This window comes from Hyla sarda, chromosome 3, assembly GCF_029499605.1.
Source record: "Hyla sarda isolate aHylSar1 chromosome 3, aHylSar1.hap1, whole genome shotgun sequence".
NCBI lineage: Eukaryota > Metazoa > Chordata > Amphibia > Anura > Hylidae > Hyla > Hyla sarda.
In genome coordinates, this window is record NC_079191.1 from 245,912,507 (window position 1) to 245,938,425 (window position 25,919).

The 25,919-nt window shown below is 46.6% G+C and overlaps 2 protein-coding genes across 4 annotated transcripts in view; one reads left to right on the forward strand and one right to left on the reverse strand.

Moving 5' to 3' along the window:
* Positions 1-9,101, reverse strand: part of TRAPPC3L (trafficking protein particle complex subunit 3L) — a 122,755-nt gene extending 113,654 nt beyond the window's left edge. For all 3 annotated transcript variants that reach the window (XM_056566380.1, XM_056566378.1, XM_056566376.1), the window contains exon 1: positions 8,908-9,101. The gene's annotated coding sequence lies outside the window, so the exon portion shown is untranslated. The remainder of the gene's footprint in view (positions 1-8,907) is intronic.
* A 151-nt stretch (positions 9,102-9,252) lies between these two features.
* The window catches only part of RWDD1 (RWD domain containing 1), a 29,880-nt gene continuing 13,213 nt past the window's right edge, over positions 9,253-25,919 (forward strand). The window contains exons 1-3 of the mRNA XM_056566375.1: positions 9,253-9,473; positions 10,525-10,590; positions 17,357-17,487. Of these exons, the coding sequence (XP_056422350.1) occupies positions 9,401-9,473; positions 10,525-10,590; positions 17,357-17,487 (270 nt within the window). The 5' untranslated portion in view covers positions 9,253-9,400. The remainder of the gene's footprint in view (positions 9,474-10,524; positions 10,591-17,356; positions 17,488-25,919) is intronic.

Genomic DNA, 25,919 nt, shown 5'->3' on the forward strand with positions numbered 1-25,919 from the left:
CTCATGCTGGAGTCCTAAACACTACGAGCTGCCAGTCTGCTTTGTTCACAAAGGAGAACACTCAGAGCTGCCAGCCTGCTTTGTTCACAGCCTGTTTGGCTGTGAACAAAGCAGGCTGGCAGCTCTGAGTGTTTAGGACTCCAGCATGAGTCAGAAATGCTTGCTGACAGGACTGATCGGGAAAAATACAATAGAAAGAAGCATATTTTTCATTAACATGCTATTGGAAAGTTATTCAACATTCATTAATCTAAAATATATCAAAAGTTTATTTGATGAGAGGTACCCTTTAAGGCTTGATACTTTTGACACCTCTGAAGAAAATAATAGAGAGTTGGCCACACACACATACACAGTGGGGGGTGATTTACTTAGAGTGGAGTGTAGATTTCTTTGTGGGTTTTGATTCCCGACACGTGCATATAGAGAGCTGTCAATCTGCATACCTAAACAGCTGAGGCTGGGTTCACACCACGTTTTTGCAATACAGTTCCCGGATACGTTTTTCAATTTGAAAACCGCACGGAACCGTATTGAAAACCATATGGACCGGTTGTATCCGTTTTGCATCCTGTACGGTTTTGTCCGTTTTTTTCCTGTACCCAAAATCGTAGCCTACCGCGGTTTCTGGTCCGGGTGAAAAACCGTATTGAAAGTTATATGTTTTTTTTTAACATGGGAGTCAAACTGTACAGAACCGTATGTGCATACGGTTCCATCCGGTTTTGACCATACGTTTTTTGACTTTGCACAGCTTTTTTCTTGGAATTTCAATCAAACAAGTGAAACTTTATTCATAATGGAGTTAAAAACGTATACTTTTTTTTCTTAAAAAAACAGATGTACCGTATATATACTCAAGTATAAGCTGAGTTTTTCAGCATGATTTTACGTGCAGAAAACGCCCCCCCTTGGCTTAATACTCGAGTGAACTCTCTGCCTGTCAACCCCTTCTCAGTGGTCTTCAACCTGCGGACCTCCAGATGTTGCAAAACAATGGCTGTCCGGGCATGCTGGGAGTTGCAGTTTTGAAACCTCTGGAGGTCCGCAGTTTGAAGACCACTGCGGCCTTCATCATCATCCCCTTTAGTTTTCTACTCACCTTCCCTCAGTGGGAAGGAAGGGTGAGCTGGTCCGGGCCATCCATGCTGCAGGGACCCTCCGGTGGGGAGGGTTAATCGTTCCAGCCTGTCCATTTTCACAGGGAGGCCCTCTTCTCCGCTCCGGGCCCGGCCTAGTGATGTTGCCTTGACGACGACGCACAGGGACGTCCGTGCGCGTCACTAGGCCGGGGCCAGGCCCGGAGCGGAGAAGAGTGCCTCCCGGTGAAAATGGACAGGCCGGAATGATTAACCTTGCCCACCGGACGGTCACCCCCGTCATTATGACCATCACCCCATCATCATCACCGCCTGTCAATCCCTTCATCAGTGATCTTCAACCTGCGGACCTCCAGAGGTTTCAGAACTGCAACTCTCAGCATGCCCGGACAGCCGATGGCTGTCCGGGCATGCTGGGAGTTGTAGTTTTGCAACATCTGGAGGTCCGCAGGTTGAAGATAACTGATGAAGGGATTGACAGGCGGTGATGATGAAGGGGGGGATGATGACGGGGTGATGGTGACGGGGGTGGAAATGACAGGGTGATGAAGACGGGGGGTGTTAATGACGGGGGTCTGGATGACGAAGGGATGATGATGACGGAGGTGAAAATGACAGGGTGATGATGACGGGGTGAAAATGACAGGATGATTATGACGGGGGTGTTAATGACGGGGGTCTGGATGATGACAGGTGGGGGATGATGACATGGGGGGGGGATAATGTATTTCCCACCCTAGGCTTATAGTCGAGTCAGTAACTTTTCCAGGGTTTTTGGGGTGAAATTGGGGGCCTCGGCTTATATTCGGGTTGGCTTATACTCGAGTATATACGGTAACTGGACATAATTTTTCAAACCGTATACGGATTAAAATTTGTACACACATTTTGATACAGTTTCTAGTAAGTCTAGGGGTTTCTAGTAAGGGATTTCCCTGATAGGGGGTCACCCCTTAAAGGTTGTTTTTGATACAGTTTAGTGAGGGTTTTGAGGAATCCGTTTTTTTAATCAAAATCCTGATACGGGAACTGTATTGTAAAAACGTGGTCTGAACCCAGCCTGAGTTGGGGTTTTACATGAGCCAGAAGTACCCCGATTGGGAAGCATTGCTCTGTGACATGATGCCCAAAAATTAGACTGCATTTTCACTGTAACAGTGGTTACAAAGTAAGGTTGTAGCTCCCTCCTTTTATGTACTGTCTTTAGGGCTCTGAGAGGTCAATGCCACATGTGGTTGTCTCGGAGATCACTTTTTAGTCCCTGTATGTACAACTCACAAGTGACATCTTCTAAAATCACCGTTGTTCCCTTCTCTTCTAGTCCCTGTATGTACTGGCATCAGGGGCTCTGAGAGGTCTATGCCATATGTGGTTTTCTCGGAGATCACTTTTTAGTCCCTGTATGTACAACTCACAAGTGACATCTTCTAAAATCACTGTTGTTCCCTTCTCTTCTCCATTTAACCGGACCATTATAATATTTTTTTCCAGCCACAATTCTTCACCGTTAAACCTGCAAAACAAACCTATTAGGCTCTGCACTTTACCAGCATCAGCCTCCAGATTCCCCTTTTACAAGTGCAGAGGAATACAGGAGCGTATAGGTGTAAAGGGGTGCAGAAAAGTGTTCATGGGTGACAGGCGTGTAGAGGAGTGTACATGGGTACCAGAGGGTTGTTGGGGGTGTAGAGTGTACATGAGTAACAGAGGGGTGTTGTGGGGTGTACATGGGTGACAGGGGTGCGTAGGGGGTGACAGAGGGGTGTAGAAGAGTGTACATGGGTAACAGGGGTGTTGGGTGTGACAGAGGGGAGTACATGGGTGATAGATGGTTGTAGAAGTGTGTACATGAGTAACAGAGGGTGTAGGTGGTGAAAGAGGGGTGGACAGGAGTGACAAGGTGGTAAAAGAGGGGTGAATAGTGGAGGTTGGATATTGGTGATAGGGGGTAGACTGGGGGGTGGTCAGAGGGTGGGTGAACATGCATGACAGGGGCGGACAAGGTGAATATGGATGACACGAATGTGGACAAGAGTGAAAGGGGGTAACAGGGGTGACAAAGGGGAGAAAGTGCAGCACCTTAATTGAGCAGTTTTTCAACGTCCTTCTGCGGGGGGCCGTGAAGAATCTGGCGCACCATCCCCATTGCATTTATCCCCTTCCTGGCCTGTGTGCCTGTGACTCACAGCACTGCAGGGGGAGGGGGACGCTGTGTGCGCATGTACACGCAAGCTTCCCTTCCCCCCTGCACCTCTGGGATTCAAAGTCGCACAGGCCGGGGCAGGAGATTTAAAAGGAAAAAAAATTGCTGGCACCATCTTTTCCACCGGAGCATTGCAGAACCCCTGGCAGTGCTCGACAGGATCCCTAGGTGCCGCAGAACCCCGCTAGGGAATCCCTGCTATATGTACTGGCATCAGGGACTCTAGGAGGTCCATGCCATATGTGGTTCTCCTGGACACTTTTTAGTCCCTGTATGTACCAGCCTCAGGGGCTCTGGGAGGTCTATGCCATATGTGGTACTCTGAGCAGGATACTTTTTAGTCCCTGTATGTACTGGCATCAGGGGCTCTGAGAGGTCTATGTCATATGTGGTTCTCTCAGAGCAGGACACTTTCTAGTCCCTCGATGTACTGGCATAAGGGGGTCTGATAGGTATATGCCATATGTGGTTCTCTAAGGCAGGACACTTACTAGTCCCTGTATGTACCGGCATCAAGGGCTATGGGAGGTCTATGTCATATGTGGTTCTTTCAGAGAAGGACACTTACTAGTCCCTGTATGTACCAGCATCAGGGGCTCTGGGAGGTCTATGCCATATGTGGTACTCTCTGAGCAGGACACTTTTTAGTCCCTGTATGTACTGGCATAAGGGGGACTGATAGGTCTATGCCATATGTGGTAATCTCGGAGCAGGATACTTTTTAGTCTTTGTATATACTGGCATCATAGGGACTGATATGTTTATGCCATATGTGGTACTCTCTGAGCAGGACACTTTCTAGTCCCTATATGTGCTGGCATCAGGGGCTCTGGGAGGTCTATGTCATATGTGGTTCTCCTGGAGCAGGATACTTTTTAGTCTCTGTATGTAGAAGTCATTCTACTTCACTGGCATCAGGGGCTCTGAGAGGTTTAAGAGCCTCTCAGAGCAGGACACTTTCTAGTCCCTGTATGTACTGGCATAAGGGGGACTGATAGGTCTATGCCATATGTGGTTCTCTAAGGCAGGACACTTACTAGTCCCTGTATGTACCGGCATCAAGGGCTATGGGAGGTCTATGTCATATGTGGTAATCTCTGAGCAGGATACTTTTTAGTCTTTGTATATACTGGCATCATAGGGACTGATATGTTTATGCCATATGTGGTACTCTCTGAGCAGGACACTTTTTAGTCCTTGTATATACTGGCATCAGAGGAAATGAGAGGTCTATGCCATATGTGGTTCTCTCAGAGCAGGACACTTTCTAGTCCCTATATGTACCAGCATCAGGGGCTCTGGGAGGTCTATGCCATATGTGGTTCTCTCGGGCAGGACACTTTCTAGTCCCTGTATGTACTGGCATCAGGGGCTCTAAAAGGTCTATGTCACATGTGGTACTCTCGGGCAGGACACTTTATAGTCCCTGTATGTACCAGCCTCAGGGGCTCTGGGAGGTCTATGCCATATGTGGTACTCTGAGCAGGATACTTTTTAGTCCCTGTATGTACTGGCATCAGGGGCTCTGAGAGGTCTATGTCATATGTGGTTCTCTCAGAGCAGGACACTTTCTAGTCCCTCGATGTACTGGCATAAGGGGGTCTGATAGGTATATGCCATATGTGGTTCTCTAAGGCAGGACACTTACTAGTCCCTGTATGTACCGGCATCAAGGGCTATGGGAGGTCTATGTCATATGTGGTTCTCTCAGAGAAGGACACTTACTAGTCCCTGTATGTACCAGCATCAGGGGCTCTGGGAGGTCTATGCCATATGTGGTACTCTCTGAGCAGGACACTTTTTAGTCCCTGTATGTACTGGCATAAGGGGGACTGATAGGTCTATGCCATATGTGGTAATCTCGGAGCAGGATACTTTTTAGTCTTTGTATATACTGGCATCATAGGGACTGATATGTTTATGCCATATGTGGTACTCTCTGAGCAGGACACTTTCTAGTCCCTATATGTGCTGGCATCAGGGGCTCTGGGAGGTCTATGTCATATGTGGTTCTCCTGGAGCAGGATACTTTTTAGTCTCTGTATGTAGAAGTCATTCTACTTCACTGGCATCAGGGGCTCTGAGAGGTTTAAGAGCCTCTCAGAGCAGGACACTTTCTAGTCCCTGTATGTACTGGCATAAGGGGGACTGATAGGTCTATGCCATATGTGGTTCTCTAAGGCAGGACACTTACTAGTCCCTGTATGTACCGGCATCAAGGGCTATGGGAGGTCTATGTCATATGTGGTAATCTCTGAGCAGGATACTTTTTAGTCTTTGTATATACTGGCATCATAGGGACTGATATGTTTATGCCATATGTGGTACTCTCTGAGCAGGACACTTTTTAGTCCTTGTATATACTGGCATCAGAGGAAATGAGAGGTCTATGCCATATGTGGTTCTCTCAGAGCAGGACACTTTCTAGTCCCTATATGTACCAGCATCAGGGGCTCTGGGAGGTCTATGCCATATGTGGTTCTCTCGGGCAGGACACTTTCTAGTCCCTGTATGTACTGGCATCAGGGGGACCGAGAGGTCTATGCCATATGTGGTTCTATCAGAGTAGGACACTTTCTAGTCCCTGTATGTACTGGCATCAGGGGCTCTGGGAGGTCTATCCCATATATGGTTCTCTTGGAGAAGGACACTTACTAGTCCCTGTATGTACCAGCATCAGGGGCTCTGGGAGGTCTATGCCATATGTGGTACTCTCTGAGCAGGACACTTTTTAGTCCTTGTATGTACTGGCATCAGAGGAACTGAGAGGTCTAGGCCATATGTGGTTCTCTCAGAGCAGGACACTTCCTAGTCCCTATATGTGCTGGCATCAGGGGCTCTGGGAGGTCTATGTCATATGTGGTTCTCCCGGAGCAGGGCACTTTTTAGTCCCTGTATGTACTGGCATCAGGGGGACAGAGAGGTCTATGCCATATGTGGTTCTATCAGAGTAGGACACTTTCTAGTCCCTGTATGTACTGGCATCAGGGGCTCTGGGAGGTCTATCCCATATGTGGTTCTCTTGGAGCAGGACACTTTCTAGACCCTGTATGTACAAACATCAGGGGCTCTGGGAGGTCTATGCCATATGTGGTTCTCCTGGAGCAGGATACGTTTTAGTCCCTATATGTACCGGCATCAGGGCCTCTGAGAGGTTTAAGTCATATGTGGTTCTCTCGGAGCAGGACACTTTCTAGTCCCTCTATGTACGGCATCAGGGGCTCTGGGAGGTTTAAGTCATACGTGGTTCTCTGGGAGCAGGACACTTTCTAGTCCCTCTATGTACGGCATCAGGGGCTCTGGGAGGTTTTCTCTGAGGACACTTTCTAGTCTCTGTACAGTCTTTAGGGGCTCTGAGAGGTCTAAGCCATATGTGGTTCTCTTGGAGCAGGATACTTTTTAGTCCCTGTATATACTGGCATCAGGGGCTCTGAGAGGTCTAAGCCATATGTGGTTCTTTCAGAGCAGGACACTTTTTAGTCCCTGTATGTCATCAGGGGGACTGAGAGGTCTATGCAACATGTGGTTCTCTCAGAGCAGGATACTTTCTAGTCTCAATGAGGGGCATTTATGAAAGTTTGCTTAGGTATGCTATTTTTTAGTTTTTTTTTTCTCACTTCCATTCTGTTTCCGTGCTACAAATTTACTATATTGTTGCATTTAATTTAACGGCGTTAATACATTTTTCGCAGGTAAGCAAAAGCGGGAGTATTTTCTCACCTAAGCGAAAACAATAGTCAGTTTCTGTTAGTTAAGCCAAGGTTTGGCTGGAGTATATTTATAAAGGTTTTTAACCCCTTAAGGACGCAGGACGTAAATGTACGTCCTGGTGCGGTGGTACTTAACGTACCAGGACGTACATTTACGTCCTAAGCATAACCGCGGGCATCGGCGATATGCCCGTGTCATGCGCGGCTGATCCCGGCTGCTGATCGCAGCCAGGGACCCGCCGGCAATGGCCGACGCAGGCGATCTCGCGGGCGTCCGCCATTAACCCCTCAGGTGCCGGGATCAATACAGATCCCGGCATCTGCGGCAGTGCGCGATTTGAATGAATGATCGGATCGCTCGCAGCGCTGCTGCGGGGATCCGATCATTCATAACGCCGCACGGAGGTCCCCTCTCCTTCCTCCGTGCGGCTCCCGGCGTCTCCTGCTCTGGTCTGAGATCGAGCAGACCAGAGCAGGAGATGACCGATAATACTGATCTGTTCTATGTTCTATACATAGAACAGATCAGTATTAGCAATCATGGTATTGCTATGAATAGTCCCCTATGGGGACTATTCAAGTGTAAAAAAAAAAATGTAAAAAAAATGTAAAAGTAAAAAAAAAAGTGAAAAATCCCCTCCCCCAATAAAAAAGTAAAACGTCCGTTTTTTCCTATTTTACCCCCAAAAAGCGTAAAAAAAATTTTTATAGACATATTTGGTATCGCCGCGTGCGTAAATGTCCGAACTATTAAAATAAAATGTTAATGATCCCGTACGGTTAACGGCGTGAACGAAAAAAAAAAAAATGTCCAAAATTCCTACTTTTTTTAATACATTTTATTTAAAAAAAAAATTATAAAAAATGTATTAAAAGTTTTTTATATGCAAATGTGGTATCAAAAAAAAAGTACAGATCATGGCGCAAAAAATGAGCCCCCATAACGCCGCTTATACGGAAAAATAAAAAAGTTAGGGGTCATCAAAATAAAGTGATTATAAACGTACTAATTTGGTTAAAAAGTTTGTGATTTTTTTTTAAGCGCAACAATAATATAAAAGTATGTAATAATGGGTATCATTTTAATCGTATTGACCCTCAGAATAAAGAACACACGTCATTTTTACCATAAATTGTACACCGTGAAAACGAAACCTTCCAAAATTAGCAAAATTGCATTTTTCGTTTTAATTTCCCCACAAAAATAGTGTTTTTTGGTTGCGCCATACATTTTATGATATAATGAGTTATGTCATTACAAAGGACAACTGGTCGCGCAAAAAACAAGCCCTCATACTAGTCTGTGGATGAAAATATAAAAGAGTTATGATTTTTAGAAGGCGAGGAGGAAAAAATGAAAACGTAAAAATTAAATTGTCTGAGTCCTTAAGGCCAAAATGGGCTGAGTCCTTAAGGGGTTAAAGCCTTAGTGACTTCTTTGTTTATGTCGCGGTTGATAACTTTCTGACTATGGCAGGTCAAAATTGTATAAACGCTTATGTATGCCGATTTGAAAAAAAAAATGCTTCTCTCACACTCGTGGCAGATTGTCACAGGAAAAGACAGTGGCGTAATTGCAAACTTTTTGCGACAATTTTATGCAAAAAAACTGGGGTAAATCGGTTGATAATTGTCTGTCTATATGTAGCGGCATCAGGGGCTCTGGGAGGTCTATGCCCTTTCTGGTTCTCTCAGGGCAGGACACTTTCTAAGTCCCTGTTAGAGAGCACTGCTCCGACCACCACACAAACAACCACGACTACAGCTCTCCATGCCTCTTCAGAAGCCGCGCACTTTGCCAACATCACACACTGCGACATTTAAGGCTCAACCAATCGATAACCAGTTAAATCAGTCCACCAAGTCTGTATAGCTAACGGCAACGCCGAACTACCTATGGTATACAAGTACAGTCCGGATATCCACCAAATACACCTGTCCGTATTAGCGGGTGTGTTATCTCCTTGGTCCTAATGTGACGCCGCAAACGGCCCCCGCAGCTAAAGGGAGGATAAAGCAGTGCCAACAACTCAGACAAGAGCAATCTATGATCGAGTTATCGATCATTTTCTGAGGCTCTAGCTGCAGAGTGGCGGAAGAGGCTACACAGGAAACATGTGACCTCCACTCCATGTGACAGGAGGGGGGCGGAGCTGAGCAGGAGAGCAAGACGCGTTGTTAGTTACATTAAAGTTTTTGTTTAATAAAAAAAAAAAAAAAAAAAAACACACTGAAGTGCAGGTCACATGTTTCCTGTGTAGACTGGAACACCAGTGTACAGCTAGACTCCTCTCGCGTGGCCGGGTGAGCCCTATCAGCAGCTGCACCCTGGCGGAGCCTTCGTAACTGCCCGTCTCGCCCCCGGAGGCTTTCATGGCCCGTTAACCATGACGGACTACGCCGAGGAGCAGCGCAATGAGCTGGAGGCTCTGGAGTCCATTTATGCTGACTCCTTCACAGGTGAGCGGCTCTGGGACATGTAGTGCGGGGCAGTGCCAGGATGCCATTGGGGGAGGTGTGCCAACCTGAGAACGTGCGCTGTCACCCTCTTCTAGAGAGCAGTGGGCGCCTGTCATCTCTAGCTGGATGGATCCACATACATCAGTGGCCTCTAAACTGTGGACCTCCAGTTGGCTGTCCGGGCATGCTGGGAGTTGTAGTTTTATGTTTGATGTCCACAGTTTGAAAACCAATGACCTATATGTAGTTATATGGAGGCATCTGGGTGACAACACAGCTTTCCTACAGTTCTGACCGGTTATACCCATAATCTGGCATTAATAATGCTGCCGTTTCCTCTGAGGGTGGACAGCAGCCTGGCTGCCCCAATACACATTGTGCCCACCCCTGAGATGTATTATACCCATACCCGACTGATCTGGCATTGTATTCTGGTGCCTCTCGAAGTAGAAACCTGTCAGTGTCGTCACTATAGCAATATGAGTAAGGGTCCACACCACGATTTTACTATACGGTTTAAGCATACGGTTCAAAAACGTATGTAACCGTACAGAACACCGTGCCCATAGATTTCCCATTCAAAACCGTATGCACCATGGCCTACCACGGTTTTCGGTCCGGGTGAAAAACTGTATTAAGCTGTATACTTTTTTTTTTTTTTTTAAACATGGGAACCGTACAGAACTGTGTGCGTACGGTTCCATACAGTTTTCACCATACTTTTTTTTTTTTACTTTGCTCAGTTTTTTTTCTTGGAATTTCAATCAAACAAGTAAAACTTTATTCATAATGGAGTGAAAAGTTAAAAACCTATAAGTTTTTTTCTTAAAAACAGATGCAACTGGACATCATTTTTTCAAACCATATACAGATAAAAATTTGTACACACGTTTTGATACAGTTTAGTCAGGTTTTGAGGAATCCGTTTTTTATCAAAAAACTGATACAGGAACTGTATTGCAAAAACGTGGTGTGAATGCACCCTAAGCACTAGGCACATCTAGATACCATACTATGTACATGTGATGTTGTTTCTCTTGTTTTCTTGCAGTCTTCTCAACATCCCCGGAAAGTTTCTCCATCACGGTGTCATCAGAAGCTCCAGAGGAGGAAGAAAGTATGGTTATGGAGATGGTGGTGTTTTTGTAGATTTTACACTTGTATACAGTCTCTTGTGAAATTGTAGAAGAACATATTCCAGTTCTCTTTGTTCACACCCAGATTTTGAAAGGAGATTCTGGTGACTTACTGTGCAGTGTGGTACTTGGGTCCACTTTAACCCCTTAAGGACCAAGGGCGTACAGGTACGCCTTTGCTCCCTGGTACTTAAGGACCAAGGGCGTACCTGTACGCCCGTGGGAATTTCGGTCCCCGCCGCGCGCCGGGCGGGGATCGCGCCGTTGTGACTGCTGATATCTATCAGCAGGCACCCCGCGCAAATGCCCAGGGGGGTCATTAGACCCCCCCATGTCGGCGATCGGCGCAAATCGCAAGTGAATTCACACTTGCGATTTGCGCCGATTCCGGGTCATACGGGTCTATGGTGACCCGGTGACCCGGAATAGAAGGGGGATCGCGGGTGTCCTAGACACCCACGATCCCCCTGTAGCGATAGGAGTGAGGTGGCAGAGTTGCCACCCCTCCTATCTCTGCTATTGGTGGTCTAGACGCGACCACCAATAGCAGATCAGGGGCGGAGGGGTTTACTTTCGGTTTCCCCGTCCTGCCCTCCCACAATAGGCGGGGCAGAACGGGGAAACCGACAGGGACCGGCGCCGAAGATCCACTTACCCATCGGCGACGGCAGCGGCGACGATCAGCGACGGCAGCGGGCGACGATCGGCGGAAGAAGAGGACCGCGACACAGCTCCCTGGATCCAACGGAAGCCGGTAAGTTACTTAGCAACATCTGGAGGGCTACAGTCTGAGACCACTATAGTGGTCTCTAAACTGTAACCCTCCAGATGTTGCAAAACTACAACTCCCAGCATGCCCAGAGAGCTGTTTAGGCTTGCTGGGAGTTGCAGTTTTGCAACAGCTGGAGGTCTACAGTTTGAGACCACTGCAAAGTGATCTCTATACTGTGCACCTCCAGATCTTGCAAAACTACAACTCCCAGCATGCCCAGACAGCAGTTTGCTGTCTGGGCATGCTGGGAGTTGTAGTTTTGCAACATCTGGAGGTCCACAGTTTGGAGACCACTATGCAGTGGTCTCTAAACTATAGCTCTACAGATGTTGCAAAACTGCAACTCCCAGCAAGCCTGAACAGCAAACAGCTGTCTCTGCATGCTGGGAGTTGTAGTTGCGATCCCTCCAGCTGTTGCATAACTACATCTCCCAGCATGCCTTTCGGCGATCAGTACATGCTGGGAGTTGAAGTTTTGCAACAGCTGGAGGCACACTGGTTGGAAAATACTGAGTTAGGTAACAGAACCTAACTGAAGGTTTTCCAACCAGTGTGCCTCCAGCTGTTGCAAAAGTACAACTCCCAGCATGCACGGTCTGTCAGTACATGCTACGAGTTGTAGTTTTGAAACAGCTGGAGGTTTGCCCCCCCATGTGAACGTACAGGGTACATTCACACTGGCGGGTTTACAGTAAGTTTTCTGCTTCAAGTTTGGGCTGTGGCAAATTTTTCACCGCAGCGCAAACTCCTAGCGGTAAATTCCCTGTAAACCTGCCAGTGTGAATGTACCCTAAAAACACTACACTACACTTACACATAATAAAGGGTAAAACACTACATATACACCCCCTTACACTGTCCCCCTAATAAAAAATAAAAAACGTATTGTACGGCAGTGTTTCCAAAACAGAGCCTCCAGCTGTTGCAAAACAACTACTCCCAGCATTTCCGGACAGCCACTGACTGTCCAGGCATGCTGGGAGTTTAGCAACAGCTGGAGGCACCCTGTTTGGGAATCACTGGCGTAGAATACCCCTATGTCCACCCCTGTGCAATCCCTAATTTAGTCCTCAAATGCGCATGGCGCTCTCTCACTTTGGAGCCCTGTCGTATTTCAAGGAAACAGTTTAGTGCCACATATGTGGTATTTCCGTACTCGGGAGAAATTGCGTTACTAATTTTGGGGGCTTTTTTTCCTTTTACCCCTTATGAAAAAGAAAAGTTGGGGTCTACACCAGCCTGTTAGTGTAAAAAAAATTTTTTTTTACACTAACATGCTGGTGTTGTCCTTTACTTTTTATTTTCACGGGAGGTAAAAGGAAAAAAAGACCCCCAAAATTTGTAACGCAATTTCTCCTGAGTACGGAGATACCCCATATGTGGGCGTAAAATGCTCTGCGGGCGCACAACAAGGCTCAGGAGTGAGAGCGCACCATGTACATTTGAGGCCTAAATTGGTGATTTGCACAGGGGTGGCTGATTTTACAGTGGTTCTGACATAAACACAAAACAATAAATACAGACATGTGACCCCATTTTGGAAACGACACCCCTCACGGAACGTAACAAGGGGTATAGTGAGCCTGAACACCCCACAGGTGTTTGACAAATTTTCATTAAAGTTGGATGGGAAAGTGAAAAAAAAATATTTTTTTCACTAAAATGCTGGTGTCACCCTAAATTTTTCATTTTCACAAGGGAAAATAAAAAAAAGCCCCCCAAAATTTGTAACCCAATTTCTTATGAGTAAGAGCATACCCCATATGTGGATGTAAAGTGCTCTATGGGTGCACTACAATGCTCAGAAGAGGAGGAGCGCCATTGGGATTTTGAAGAGAAAATTTTTCCGGAATTGAAGGCTACTTGTGTTTACAAAGACCCCATGGTACCAGAACAATGGACCCCCCCCATATGTGACCCCATTTTGGAAACTACACCCCTCATGTAATGTAATAAGGGGTACAGTGAGCATTTACGCCCCACAGGTGTCTGACAGATTTTTGGAACAGTGATCCGTGAAAATGAATAATGTAATTTTCCATTTGCACAGCCCACTGTCCCAAAGATTTGTCAAACGCCAGTGGGGTGTAAATGCTCACTGCACCACTTATTAAATTCTGTGAGGGGTGTAGTTTCCAAAATGGGGTCACATGTGGGGGGGGTCCACTGTTCTGGCACCACGGGGGGCTTTGTAAATGCACATGGCCCCTGACTACCATTCCAAACGAATTCTCTTTCCAAAAGCTCAATGGTGCTCCTCCTCTTCTGAGCATTGTAGTTCGCACGTAGTGCACTTCAGGTCCACTTATGGGGTACCTCCATACTCAGAAGAGATGGAGTTACAAATTTTGGGGGGTATTTTCTGCTATTAACCCTTGCAAAAATGTGAAATTTGGGGGGAAACACACATTTTAGTGAAAAAAATATATATATTTTTTTACATATGCAAAAGTCGTGAAACCCGCGTGGGGTATTAAGGCTCACTTTATTCCTTGTTACGTTCCTCAAGGGGTCTAGTTTCCAAAATGGTATGCCATGTGTTTTTTTTTTGCTGTTCTGGCACCATAGGGGCTTCCTAAATGCAACATGCCCCCCGAGCAAAATTTGCTCTCAAAAAGTCAAATATCACTCCTTCTCTTCGGAGCATTGTAGTTCGCCCGTAATGCACTTCATGCCAACTTATGGGGTACCTCCATACTCAGAAGAGATGGAGTTACAAATTTTGGGGGGTATTTTCTGCTATTAACCCTTGCAAAAATGTGAAATTTGGGGGGAAACACACATTTTAGTGGGAAAAAAAAATATTTTTTTTACATATGCAAAAGTCGTGAAACATCTGTGGGGTATTAAGGCTCACTTTATTCCTTGTTACGTTCCCCAAGGGGTCTAGTTTCCAAAATGGTATGCCATGTGGGTTATTTCTGCTGTTCTGGCACCATAGGGGCTTCCTAAATGCAACATGCCCCCCAAAAACCATTTCTGAAAAACGTACTCTCCAAAATCCCCTTGTCGCTCCTTCCCTTCTGAGCCCTCTACTGCGCCCGCCGAACACTTTACATAGACATATGAGGTATGTGCTTACTCGAGAGAAATTGGGCTACAAATATAAGTATACATTTTCTCCTTTTACCCCTTGTAAAAATTCAAAAATTGGGTTTACAAGAACATGCGAGTGTAAAAAATAAAGATTGTGAATTTTCTCCTTCACTTTTCTGCTATTCCTGTGAAACACCTAAAGGGTTAAAACACTTACTGATTGTCATTTTGAATACTTTGGGGGGTGTAGTTTTTATAATGGGGTCATTTGTGGGGTATTTCTAATGGGTAGACCCTTCAAATCCACTTCAAACCTGAACTGGTCTCTGAAAAAAAGCGAGGTTCAAAATTTTGTGAAAAATTGGAAAATTGCTGCTGAACTTTGAAGCCCTCTGGTGTCTTCCAAAAGTAAAAACATGTCAATTTTATGATGCAAACATAAAGTAGACATATTGTATATGTGAATAAATTTTTTTTTTTTATTTTGAATATCCATTTTCCTTACAAGCAGAGAGCTTCAAAGTTAGAAAAATGCAAAATTTTCAAATTTTTCATCAAATTTTGGGATTTTTCACCAAGAAAGGATGCAAGTTACCACAAAATTTTACCACTATGTTAAAGTAGAATATGTCACGAAAAAACAATCTCGGAATCAGATTGATAACTAAAAGCATCCCAGAGTTATTAATGTTTAAAGTGACAGTGGTCAGATGTGCAAAAAACGCTCTGGTCCTAAGGTGTAAAATGGCCTGGTCCTTAAGGGGTTAAAGGGGTAGTCCAGTGGTGAAAAACTTATCCCCTATCCTAAGGATAGGGGATAAGTTTGAGATCGCGGGGGGTCCGACCGCTGGGGCCCCCTGCGATCTCTCTGTACGGGGGCCAGGCTCTCCGTCCAGATAGCGGGTGTCGACCTTCGCAGGAAGCGGCGGCCGACACGCCCCCTCAATACATCTCTATGGCAGAGCCGGAGATTGCCGAAGGCAGCGCTTCGGCTCTGCCATAGAGTTGTATTGAGGGGGCGTGTCGGCTGCTTCGTGCGGAGGTCGACACGCCCCCTTCCCGCGGGCTGTCGGGGCTCCGTACAGGAGATCGCAGGGGGCCCCAGCGGTCGGACCCCCCGCGATCTCAAACTTATCCCCTATCCTTAGGATAGGGGATAAGTTGTTCACCACTGGACTACTCCTTTAAGGGTAGGACCACATCTATACCACACATACATGATGTGTAAAAATGTGTAAAAATGTATGCAGACATGATTTAAAGGAAAAAGGTCATCCTGTTCACCCACACTAATCCCAATACACCGGGTTATAGTGTGGAGGAACAGGAGACCGATGCAGGGTCTCTGACTAATATACGGATCTTCTGTCCGGTGCCCGGTCCCTCTAAAGAGCCTCTTCTATGTTCGCTGAACTGATGTGCAGGATTTGAAGCTGTGTTCAGTCATTTCCTTTACATTCAAATCTGCAGCCCATAATCCTGCGCATCAAATATGATGTGAATAAACCCTTAAGGGGTTAGTTGTAAAAAAAAAAAATAAAAAAAAAAAATAGAACCGGATTATATATTTGTGGCTTGCTTTTGGAACCATTTTTGTTTCCATCTGGAGCTCTGGTATAGGAACCTTTGTGAGGTACCGTATATAGTCAAGTATAAGCCGACCCGAATATAAGCAGAGGCCCCTAATTTCACCCCAAAAACCCAGGAAAAGTTATTGACTCGACTATAAGCCTAGGGTGGGAAATACATCATCCAGAGCCCTGTAATCATCCAGACCCCCATCATCATCATCTCCCCCCCCCCCCTCCCTTCATCATAACCGCCTGTCAATCCCTTCATCAGTGGTCTTCAACCTGCGGACCTCCAGATGTTGCAAAACTACAACTCCCAGCATGCCCGGACAGCCATCGGCTGTCCGAGCATGCTGGGAGTTGTAGTTTTGAAACCTCTGGAGGTCCGCTGGTTGAAGACCACTGCGGCCTTCGTCATCATCCAGACCCCCCCCTCCTTTAGGTTTCTACTCACCTCCCATCGGTGGGAAGGAAGGGTGAGCCTGGTCCGGGCCATCTGTGCTGCAGGGACCGTCTGGTGGGGAGGGTTAGTGGTTCCGGGCTGTCCATTTTCACTGGGGGGTCCTCTTCTCCGGGCCTGCCCCGGACTAGTGACGTTGCCTTGACGACGACGCACAGGGACGTTCATGCGCAGGCTGCGAATGAATGTCCCTGTGCGGCGGCGTCAAGGCAACGTCACTTGTCCAGGGCAGGCCCGGAGAAGAGGACCCCCCAGTGAAAATGGACAGTCCGGAACCACTAACCCTTCCCACCGGACGGTCCCTGCAGCACAGATGGCCTGGACCAGCTCACCCTTCCTTCCCACCGAGGGGAGGTGAGTAGAAAACTAAAGGGGGGGGGGGGTCTGGATGATGACGAAGGCCGCAGTGGTCTTCAACCTGCGGACCTCCAGAGGTTTCAAAACTACAACTCCCAGCCGATGGCTGTCCGGGCATGCTGGGATTTGTAGTTTTGCAACTTCTGGATGTCCGCAGGTTGAAGACCACTGAGAAGGGATTGACAGGCGGAGAGTTCACTCGAGTATAAGTTGAGGGGGGTGTTTTCAGCACGAAAAATTGTGCTGAAAAACTCGGCTTATACTCGAGTATATACGGTAATATTTATTTGGGAGAAATAGTAATATGTAACAAGGGCTAATGAATAGGTTTACCCTGTCCAGATTTAAAGCTTCCCAGCTTCCCATAGCAACCAATCAGATGGCTTCTCTTATTTTTCAAAGGCCCTTAAAAAAATAATCTGGTTGCTATGGGCAATTGGGCAACTTTTTCTCTGCACAGATTTTAATCTCCCAATAAATGTTTACTCCAGAGTATCCACACAGATAATACCAAGCTGGTTATGATATTATAATTCACTTTGCTTTTACAGATGTCCAGGTAACTCTGAAGTTTACTTATGTTGAGACATATCCAGATGCAGCTCCTCTCTGTGAAATAGTCTCCCAGGAGAACCTAGAGGATAGTGACGCTTCTGTTGTATTGGCCTTACTAGAGGAGCAGGTAAGTCCTACACTTTCCCTGGACTTTTCTGTAGCAGCATTCTTTATTTTATTTATTTTTTGTATAAAGTTGAATGCAGCACTCCAAATAATGTGAACAGGGAAATTTCAACTCTCTCCAGTCTTTTTTTTTTTTTTTTTTAAGACTGTAGTGCGGGACAGCACAGGTACAGACCTTTCTAAGTGTATGCTTATTTGTCAACCATGCTGCAGCACACCTTACAAAGAGTGTTACAATGTCCCACACCATACGTAAGGCCTGAAGTGTCTGCTATGCATATACTCGGCTCTCAAGTGTCCAGCATCGTCATATTTAACCCAACCCTACTTTCCATAATTGTCATGGATAATGCCTCCTCTATCATCCACCATCTTCTCCAGATCTGTACATTTAGAGAAATACTTTTGAGCTTAGTATACATAAAGTGGACCTTTCAGGCCTTATGTACATACAGCTTGGGACATCTTAAACCTTTTGTATGGGATTCTGCGCCCCTGGGGACACACAGGCATATGTTTAGAAAGGACCCAGAGCAGGATGGGGGTAAAAACTGCTGGCAGGTTCCCTTTTTAGGTTGTGTTCACACAGCATATACACAGCAGATATTATCCTGCAAGTTTGATGCAGTAATAAAAAAAAAAAAAAAAAACTTGAACTCACCTTCCTACGTTCCCCCGTTGCGCTAATATTGGAGTCCCAGACCTCCGGTACCAGTCTACTTCCTGCTTCTTGGGCTCCGTAACTCATACTACGCTCAGCGTATTGCCGGCTGCATCGATGTCCCGGTGATAGGCTGAGCGCACCGTCATGTAAAGAGCCCGGGCAGTAGGGAGAAGGCGGGGCCCAGGCTCCTTACATGACAGTGCGCTCAGCCCATCACCGGCTGAGGCGGGACCTCACTGCAGCCGGCAATATGCTGAGCAAAGTATGAGTCACTGAGCCCAAGAAGACCAGCACTGGAGGGCTGGGACGCCGATATCAGCGCAAAAGGGGAGCGTAAGAAGGTGAGTTAAAGTTTGTTTTTTAGTTTTTGCAGCCCGGGCACAGGGGACATGAAAAGTGTTGCACTACAGTTCTCCTTCAATTCTGTCTTGCGTTGTATTAGTTTAGTTTTCAGAGGCCTTGACGACGCAATCTCATTGGATGCTAAGGGCAGTTGGTCAACAAGTTTTGATAAATCTCCCCACAATGTTCAGCTGTGAATAAGGATGTACATTTATGTGCTGTACATGACTGTGAGCATCGGGCCGATGCTCAGGTCATGCGCGGCAGGTCCCGGCTGCTATCAACAGCCAAGGACCCGCCGGTAACTGCGATTAGTTCGACCACTAAAATGGATGATCGGATCACCCGCAGCACTGCCACAGGGATCCGATCTTCCATAATGGTGGAGAGAGTTCCCCTCACCTGCCTCCGTCCATCTCCAGGGGTCTTCTGCTATGGTCCGAGGACGACAGACCAGAGCAGAAGATCACTGATAACACTGATCAGTGCTATGCCCTATGCATAGCACTGAACAGTATTAGCAATAAAGTGATTGCATTAAAAGTCCTGTATGGGGACTATTAAAGTGTTAAAAAAAAAAAAAAAAAAAAAAAAGTATTAAAAGTGAAAAATTCCCTTCCCCCAATAAAAATTTAATTGTCCCTTTTTCTCATTTTACTCCCAAAAAGTGTAAAATTAATTAAAAAATAAAATGTATAACCATATATGTGGTATCTCCCCATGTGAGTAAATATCTGAACTATTAAAATAAAATGTTAATGATCCCGTACGGGGAATGGCGTTACAAAAAAGCAGCAATTTTTGACTTATTTTTTTAACATTTTATTTAACCCGATAACGACCATGGACGAGTATAGACGTCCAGGTTGGCGGGCGTTCCGGCACCTGGACGTCTATACTCGTCCATTATTCTCGTGGGTGCTGCCCAGTGCACCCACGAGATCGCGGCAGGGACTCGGCTGTATCACACAGTCAGGACCCTGCTGCACTGCCAGGACCGAAGTAAACTTCTGGCCTGACAGTTTTAACCCTTACAGCCGCGGTCGGAAGTGACCGCGGGCTGTAAGTGTTATGACAGAGGGAGGGGGCTCCCTCTGTCTCCTCTGCAGCACCCCGCATCGCGTTCGTGGGGTGCTGTATGTGGCCGCGGCTGGCCGGGGCCTGCCGCACTGCCGGGAGTGAAGTTCACTTCACTCCCGACAGTTTAACCCTTTCAGCCGCGGTCAGAAGTGACCGCGCACTGTAAGGAGTTCTGACAGAGGGAGGGGGCTCCCTCTGTCTCTCCTGCAGCACCCCGGAGCATCGCGGGGTGCTGCTGCATACCTGGGCAGCCGGGGGTCCTACAGAGGCATGTCCTAATATGCTGCCTGCTAGTGAAAACTGGCAGGCAGCATATACCGTATTTATCGGCGTATAACACGCACTTTTTAGGCTAAAATTTTTAGCCTAAAGTCTGTGCGTGTTATACGCCGATACACTCCCAGGAAGGGCAGGGGGAGAGAGAGAGGCCGTCGCTGCCTGCTTCTCTCCCCCTGCCTTTCCTGGGGTCTAGAGCCCTGCTGCCGGCCCTTCTCTTCCCCTAGCTATTGGCGCCGCTGCCCGTTCTGTCCCCCTGACTATCGATACCGGCACCGATAGCCAGGGGGAGAGAAGCGGCGTCGACAACCAGGGGGAGAGAAGGGGCAGCGGCACCCATTGCCAGCGCCGCTGCCCCGTTGCCTCCCCCCATCCCCGGTAGCATAATTACCTGGGTCGGATCCGCGCTGCTGCAGGCCTCCGGCGTGCGTCCCCTGCGTCGTTGCTATGCACGGCGCGGCGCACTGACGTCATGCGCCGCGCCGTGCAGCGCATAGCAACGACGCTGGGGACGCACGCCGGAGGCCTGCAGCAGCGCGGACCCGACCCAGGTAATTATACCACCGGGGATGGGGGGAGGCAACGGGGCAGCGGCGCCGGCAATCGGTGCCGCTGCCCCTTCTGTCCCCCTGGCTATCGGCGCCGGCAATGGGGCGCCGGCACCAATATTCAGGGGGACAGAACGGGCAGCGGCGCCGATAGCTAGGGGGAGAGAAGGGCCGGCAGCAGGGCTCTAGACCCCAGGAAAGGCAGGGGGAGAGAAGCGGGCAGCGACGGCCTCTCTCCCCCTGCCTTTCCTGGGGGTATATCGGGGTATACACGTGCACACACGCACCCTCATTTTACCATGGATATTTGGGTAAAAAACTTTTTTTACCCAAATATCCTTGGTAAAATGAGGGTGCGTGTTATAGGCCGGTGCGTGGTATACCCCGATAAATACGGTAAATACAATGCTTTGGAATACTAAGTATTCCAAAGTATTAAAAAGTGTAAAAATAAATAAAAATGTAATAAAAGTGTAAAAAAAATATATATATTTCAATATTAAAAATACATTTATTAAATGAATCTAATAAAAAAAAATGCATAATGTGTAGGATCGCATTGGCGGACATCCGCAGCATGTAATATGCTGCGGATGTCCACCATGTGATCCTACACATTATGCAGCAGTCACGGTAATGAGCTCCCTGCTGCGGCTGGGTAGCTTTGTGTGTCCACTCATAGCGGCGGATTTCCCGCCAGCAGTCATGAGCGGACACACTGAGCTACCCAGCCGCAGCAGTGATGGATATATTCGCCATGAGCGTGTGCTTATTCCCACAACATGGCGGATATATCCATCAGGAGCCTTAACTGTCACAGACAGACGTGTTATATTGCTAGCCGACCAAGGACCAATCAGAGAGGTCCCTGGTCCAGCCAATAACTTGTAGGGGTGCGGTATATAAATGGGGTCACTTGTGGGGGTGGGGGTACTGTTCTGCCCTGAAAGCCAAATGGCGCTCCTCTCCTTCTGAGTCCTACCACGCGGCCAAGGAACCATATATGGCCTAAGCGTGGGACAAACAGCTAAATAAAATATAGGGTGCATTTCTTTCAATATCAGAAGTGATGTACAAAAAATATGCCCCCCAAATGATGCATTTGTGAAAAATTTCAAATTTCAAATTTTTAACACTGACTTTGTAATAATTCCTGCCAAAAAACTATGGCGTTAAAATACTCACTGTACCCCCTAGGGATGTAAGAAAAAATCGATTCTCGCGATAATCGCGATTTTTTTCATTTGCCGATACAGAATCGATTCAAAATATTTTTGAATCGATTCTTTTAGGGATGTGGAATTTTTATCTGCGGACGCCCGGAACAGCATGTCATGTCTTGGGCATCAGGAGATAAAAGTTCCACATTTGTGGAGCCGGGCAGGCCGGATCTGACACGGCTATGGAGCGGGCTCCGACTCGTGCCCACTCCGTACTATGCGACCCCCGGCTGATTTCAGTAGCCGGGGGCCGCCGCTAATAGCCAGCATGCGGCAATCGCCGCGGCTGGCTATTAAAGGAGTATCCGGTGCGCACTTTTCTCATTTTATCCTATCCAGGCTGCAAAATAAAACGCACTTTATCTTACCTGCCAACAAGCCCCCGGAGCTCCGGTACAGGTGTTCGGTCCCCGGGCTGTATTCTTCTTACTTCCTGTTAGTCCGGCACGTCACATGGAGCTTCAGCCTATCACCAGCCGCAGCGATGTCCCGCCTCCGCTGGTGATAGGCTGAAGCTCCATGTGACGTGCCGGACTAACAGGAAGTAAGAAGAATACAGCCCGGGGACCGAACACCTGTACCGGAGTGTACCGGAGCTCCGGGGGCTCGTTGGCAGGTAAGATAAAGTGCGTTTTATTTTATTTTGCAGCCCGGACGGGATAACATGAGAAAAGTGAGCACCGGAGTACTAGATCGCCGCTGTCAAAGCTGACAGCGGCGTCTATTGGGATCTATGAATGCTCCCAGGTGGGCGATATATCGGGATATATCGCGATGTATCGTCACCTAGACGGTATCGCGATATATCGAATCGCCACACTGGTATCGCGATTCGAATCGAATCGCCAAATTCTTGGCGATTCACACCCCTAGTACCCCCTAGCGAATACCTTGAGGGGTCTAGTTTTTAAAATGGGGTCATTTGGGCGAGTGTTCCTATGTTCTACTACCTTTTAAGGTCTGCAAACCTTGCATAGCACATAAAAAGATGTACTTTTCAAATTTTCTACATTTTCAAAATTTCAAGTTAAATTGTTGGGCTTCTAACTAATTTAAAATGTTAATTAAAAACAAAAAAATGACCAGATAAAGTAGACATCTGAAAGTATAAGTTTCATAAACTATTTGGTCAGTAAGTATAAATATATGCAACCTATTAGTGTTAAAATAGCAAAAAATCTAAATGTTTTTGTAAAAATTTCATGATTTTTTTGCATTGTAAAAAAAAAATACAAATGATATCGGCGTACTTTTACTATGTACATGATGGACAACTTGTGACAAAAAAACAATGTCAGAATTATCGTGATTGGCAAAACGTTACCTCTAATAGTTATTCTCTAATAAAGACAGACATCCCCGATTTGAAAAAACAGGCCTGGTCTTTCAGGGGCGTACAGGTTTATTTGTTTAATTATTTATCAATATCAGGTTTAATTATTTATCAAAAGTGTTATATATGCAAATGTGGTATTAATAAAAAAAGTACAGATCAAGGCGCAAGAAAATTAGCCCTCATACCGCCACTGGTGCGTTATAGGTCAGCAATAGGGATTTTAAACGTACTAATCTGGTTAAAAAGTTAGCGTTTTTTTATTTATTTTTTTAAAGCGGTACAATAATAAAAGTATGTAATCATGTGTATCATTTTAATCGTATTGACCCACAGAATAAAGAAAACATGTAATTTTTGCCATAAATTGTACAGCGTGAAAACAAAACCTTCCAAATTTTTCTAAATTGCAGTTTTTTTTTCAATTTCCTCACACAAATATTTTTTTTATTGGTTGCGCCATACATTTTATGATATAATGAGTGATGTAATTACAAGGGACAACTGGTCGCGCAAAAAAACAAGCCCTCATACTGGTCTGTGGATGAAAATATAAAAGAGGTATTATTTTTAGAAGGCGAGAAGGAAAAAACGAAAACGTTAAAATTTAATTTTAGTCCTGAAGGCCAAAATGGGCTGAGTCCTCAAGGGGTTAATAAGAAATATCAGTTCTAGGTTTTAAACCTCTAAGTGCTCTCGTATCAAGGTACAAAATCCAAAAGGCTATATGTGCCAAAAGGTTTGCTTGCAAGTCTCTGCATCTAATAGGTCTAAAACGCATTCTATGGGCGTTACCATTAGTGTGTGAACAAAATAACTTGTATTTGTGTTCCCTGTTCCCCCTGAGCCATGGTCCTGCTGTGCAGCTCTTCTAGGGTTGGGCATGACATGTGAATAAGCCTTGTCTGCCAATCAGTCAGAATGGCAGCAGGGGAGCAAGGAAGGTACCGTATTTATCGGGGTATACCACGCACCGGCCTATAACACGCACCCTCATTTTACCACGGATATTTGGGTAAAAAAAGTTTTTTACCCAAATATCCATGAAAAAATGAGGGTGCGTGTGTGCGCGTGTATACCCCGATATACCCCCAGGAAAGGCAGGGGGAGAGAGGCCGTCGCTGCCTGCTTCTCTCCCCCTGCCTTTCCTGGGGTCTAGAGCGCTGCTGTCGGCCCTTTTCACCCCCTGGTTATCGGCGCCGCTGCCCGTTCTGTCCCCCTGACTATCGGTGCCGGCGCCGATAGCCAGGGAGAGAGAAGCGGCGCCGACAGCCAGGGGGAGAGAAGGGGCAGCGGCACCCATTGCCGGCGCCGCTGCCCCGTTGCCTCCCCCCATCCCCGGTGGCATAATTACCTGAGTCCGGTCCGCGCTGCTCCGCTGCTCCAGGCCTCCGTCGTGCGTCCCCGGCGTCATTGCTATGCACGGCGCATGACGTCAGAGCGCCGCGCCGTTCAGCGCATAGCAATGACGCCGGGGACGGAGGCCTGGAGCAGCGGGGATGGGGGGAGGCAACGGGGCAGCGGCGCCGGCAATGGGTGCCGCTGCCCCTTCTCTCCCCCTGGCTGTCGGCGCCGCTTCTCTCTCCCTGGCTATCGGCGCCGGCACCGATAGTCAGGGGGACAGAACGGGCAGAGGCGCCGATAACCAGGGGGTGAAAAGGGCCGACAGCAGCGCTCTAGACCCCAGGAAAGGCAGGGGGAGAGAAGCGGGCAGCGACGGCCTCTCTCCCCCTGCCTTTCCTGGGGGTGTATCGGCGTATAACACGCACACAGACTTTAGGCTAAAAGTTTTTGCCTAAAAAGTGCGTGTTATACGCCGATAAATACGGTAAGTATAGCTTATTTCATGTATTACCAGCTGCCTGGGCAAAAGTCTAACAACAAAATGCTTTCAGGATAAACCCTGTAATGCTTTATGGAAACTCTGGTTTGTGTATTACATAACTGGTAAAAAAAAAAAAAATGTACAGTGGGGATCAAACGTTTGGGCACCGCAGGTAAAAATTTGTATTAATGTGCATAAAGCAGCCAAGGAAAGATGGAAAAATCTCCAAAAGGTATCAAATTACAGATTAGACATTCTTTTAATATGTCAACAAAAGTTAGATTTTATTTCCATCATTTACACTTTCAAAATAACAGAAAACAAAAAAATGGCATCTGCAGAATTTACAGCATGCACTGCCACCTTTGCAAAGCTGAGACCTGCCAGTGTCATGGATTGTTCTCAATCATCATCTGGGAAGACCAGGTGTTGTCAATCTCAAAGGTTTTAAATGCCCAGAAACATCTGACCTTGCCCCAACAATCAGCACCATGGGTTATTCTAAGCAGTTGTCTAGAAATCATCTGAAACTGAAAATAGTTGACGCTCAAAAAACTGGAGAAGGCTATAACGTTTTCAGATGTCAATATCCTCTGTTCGGAATGTAATTAAGAAATGTATCAGGAAGAGTGGAAGTTAAAGCAAGATCTGGAAGACCAAGAAAAATATCAGACAGAACAGCTCGCAGGATTGTGAGAAAAACAACTCAAAACCCACATTTGACTGCACAATCCCTCCAGAAAGATCTGGCAGACACTGGCGTTGTGGTACACTACTCCACTATAAAGAGATACTTGTACAAATATGGTCTTCATGGAAGAGTCATCAGAAGAAAACCTTCTACGTCAGCGTTTGAACTTTGCAAATGAACATCTAGACAAGCCTGATGCATTTTGGAAACAAGTTCTGTGGATCGATGAGGTTAAAATTTTACTTTTTGGTCAAAATGAGCAAAGGTACGTTTGGAGTAGAAGGGGAACAGAATTTAATGAAAAGAACCTCTGTCCAACTGTTAAGCATGGGGGTGGATCAATCATGCTTTGGGGTTGTATTGCAGCCAGTGGCACAGGGAACATCTCACGAGCAGAAGGAAAAATGTATTCAATAAAATTTCAGTAAATTTTGGATGCTAACTTGATGCTTCT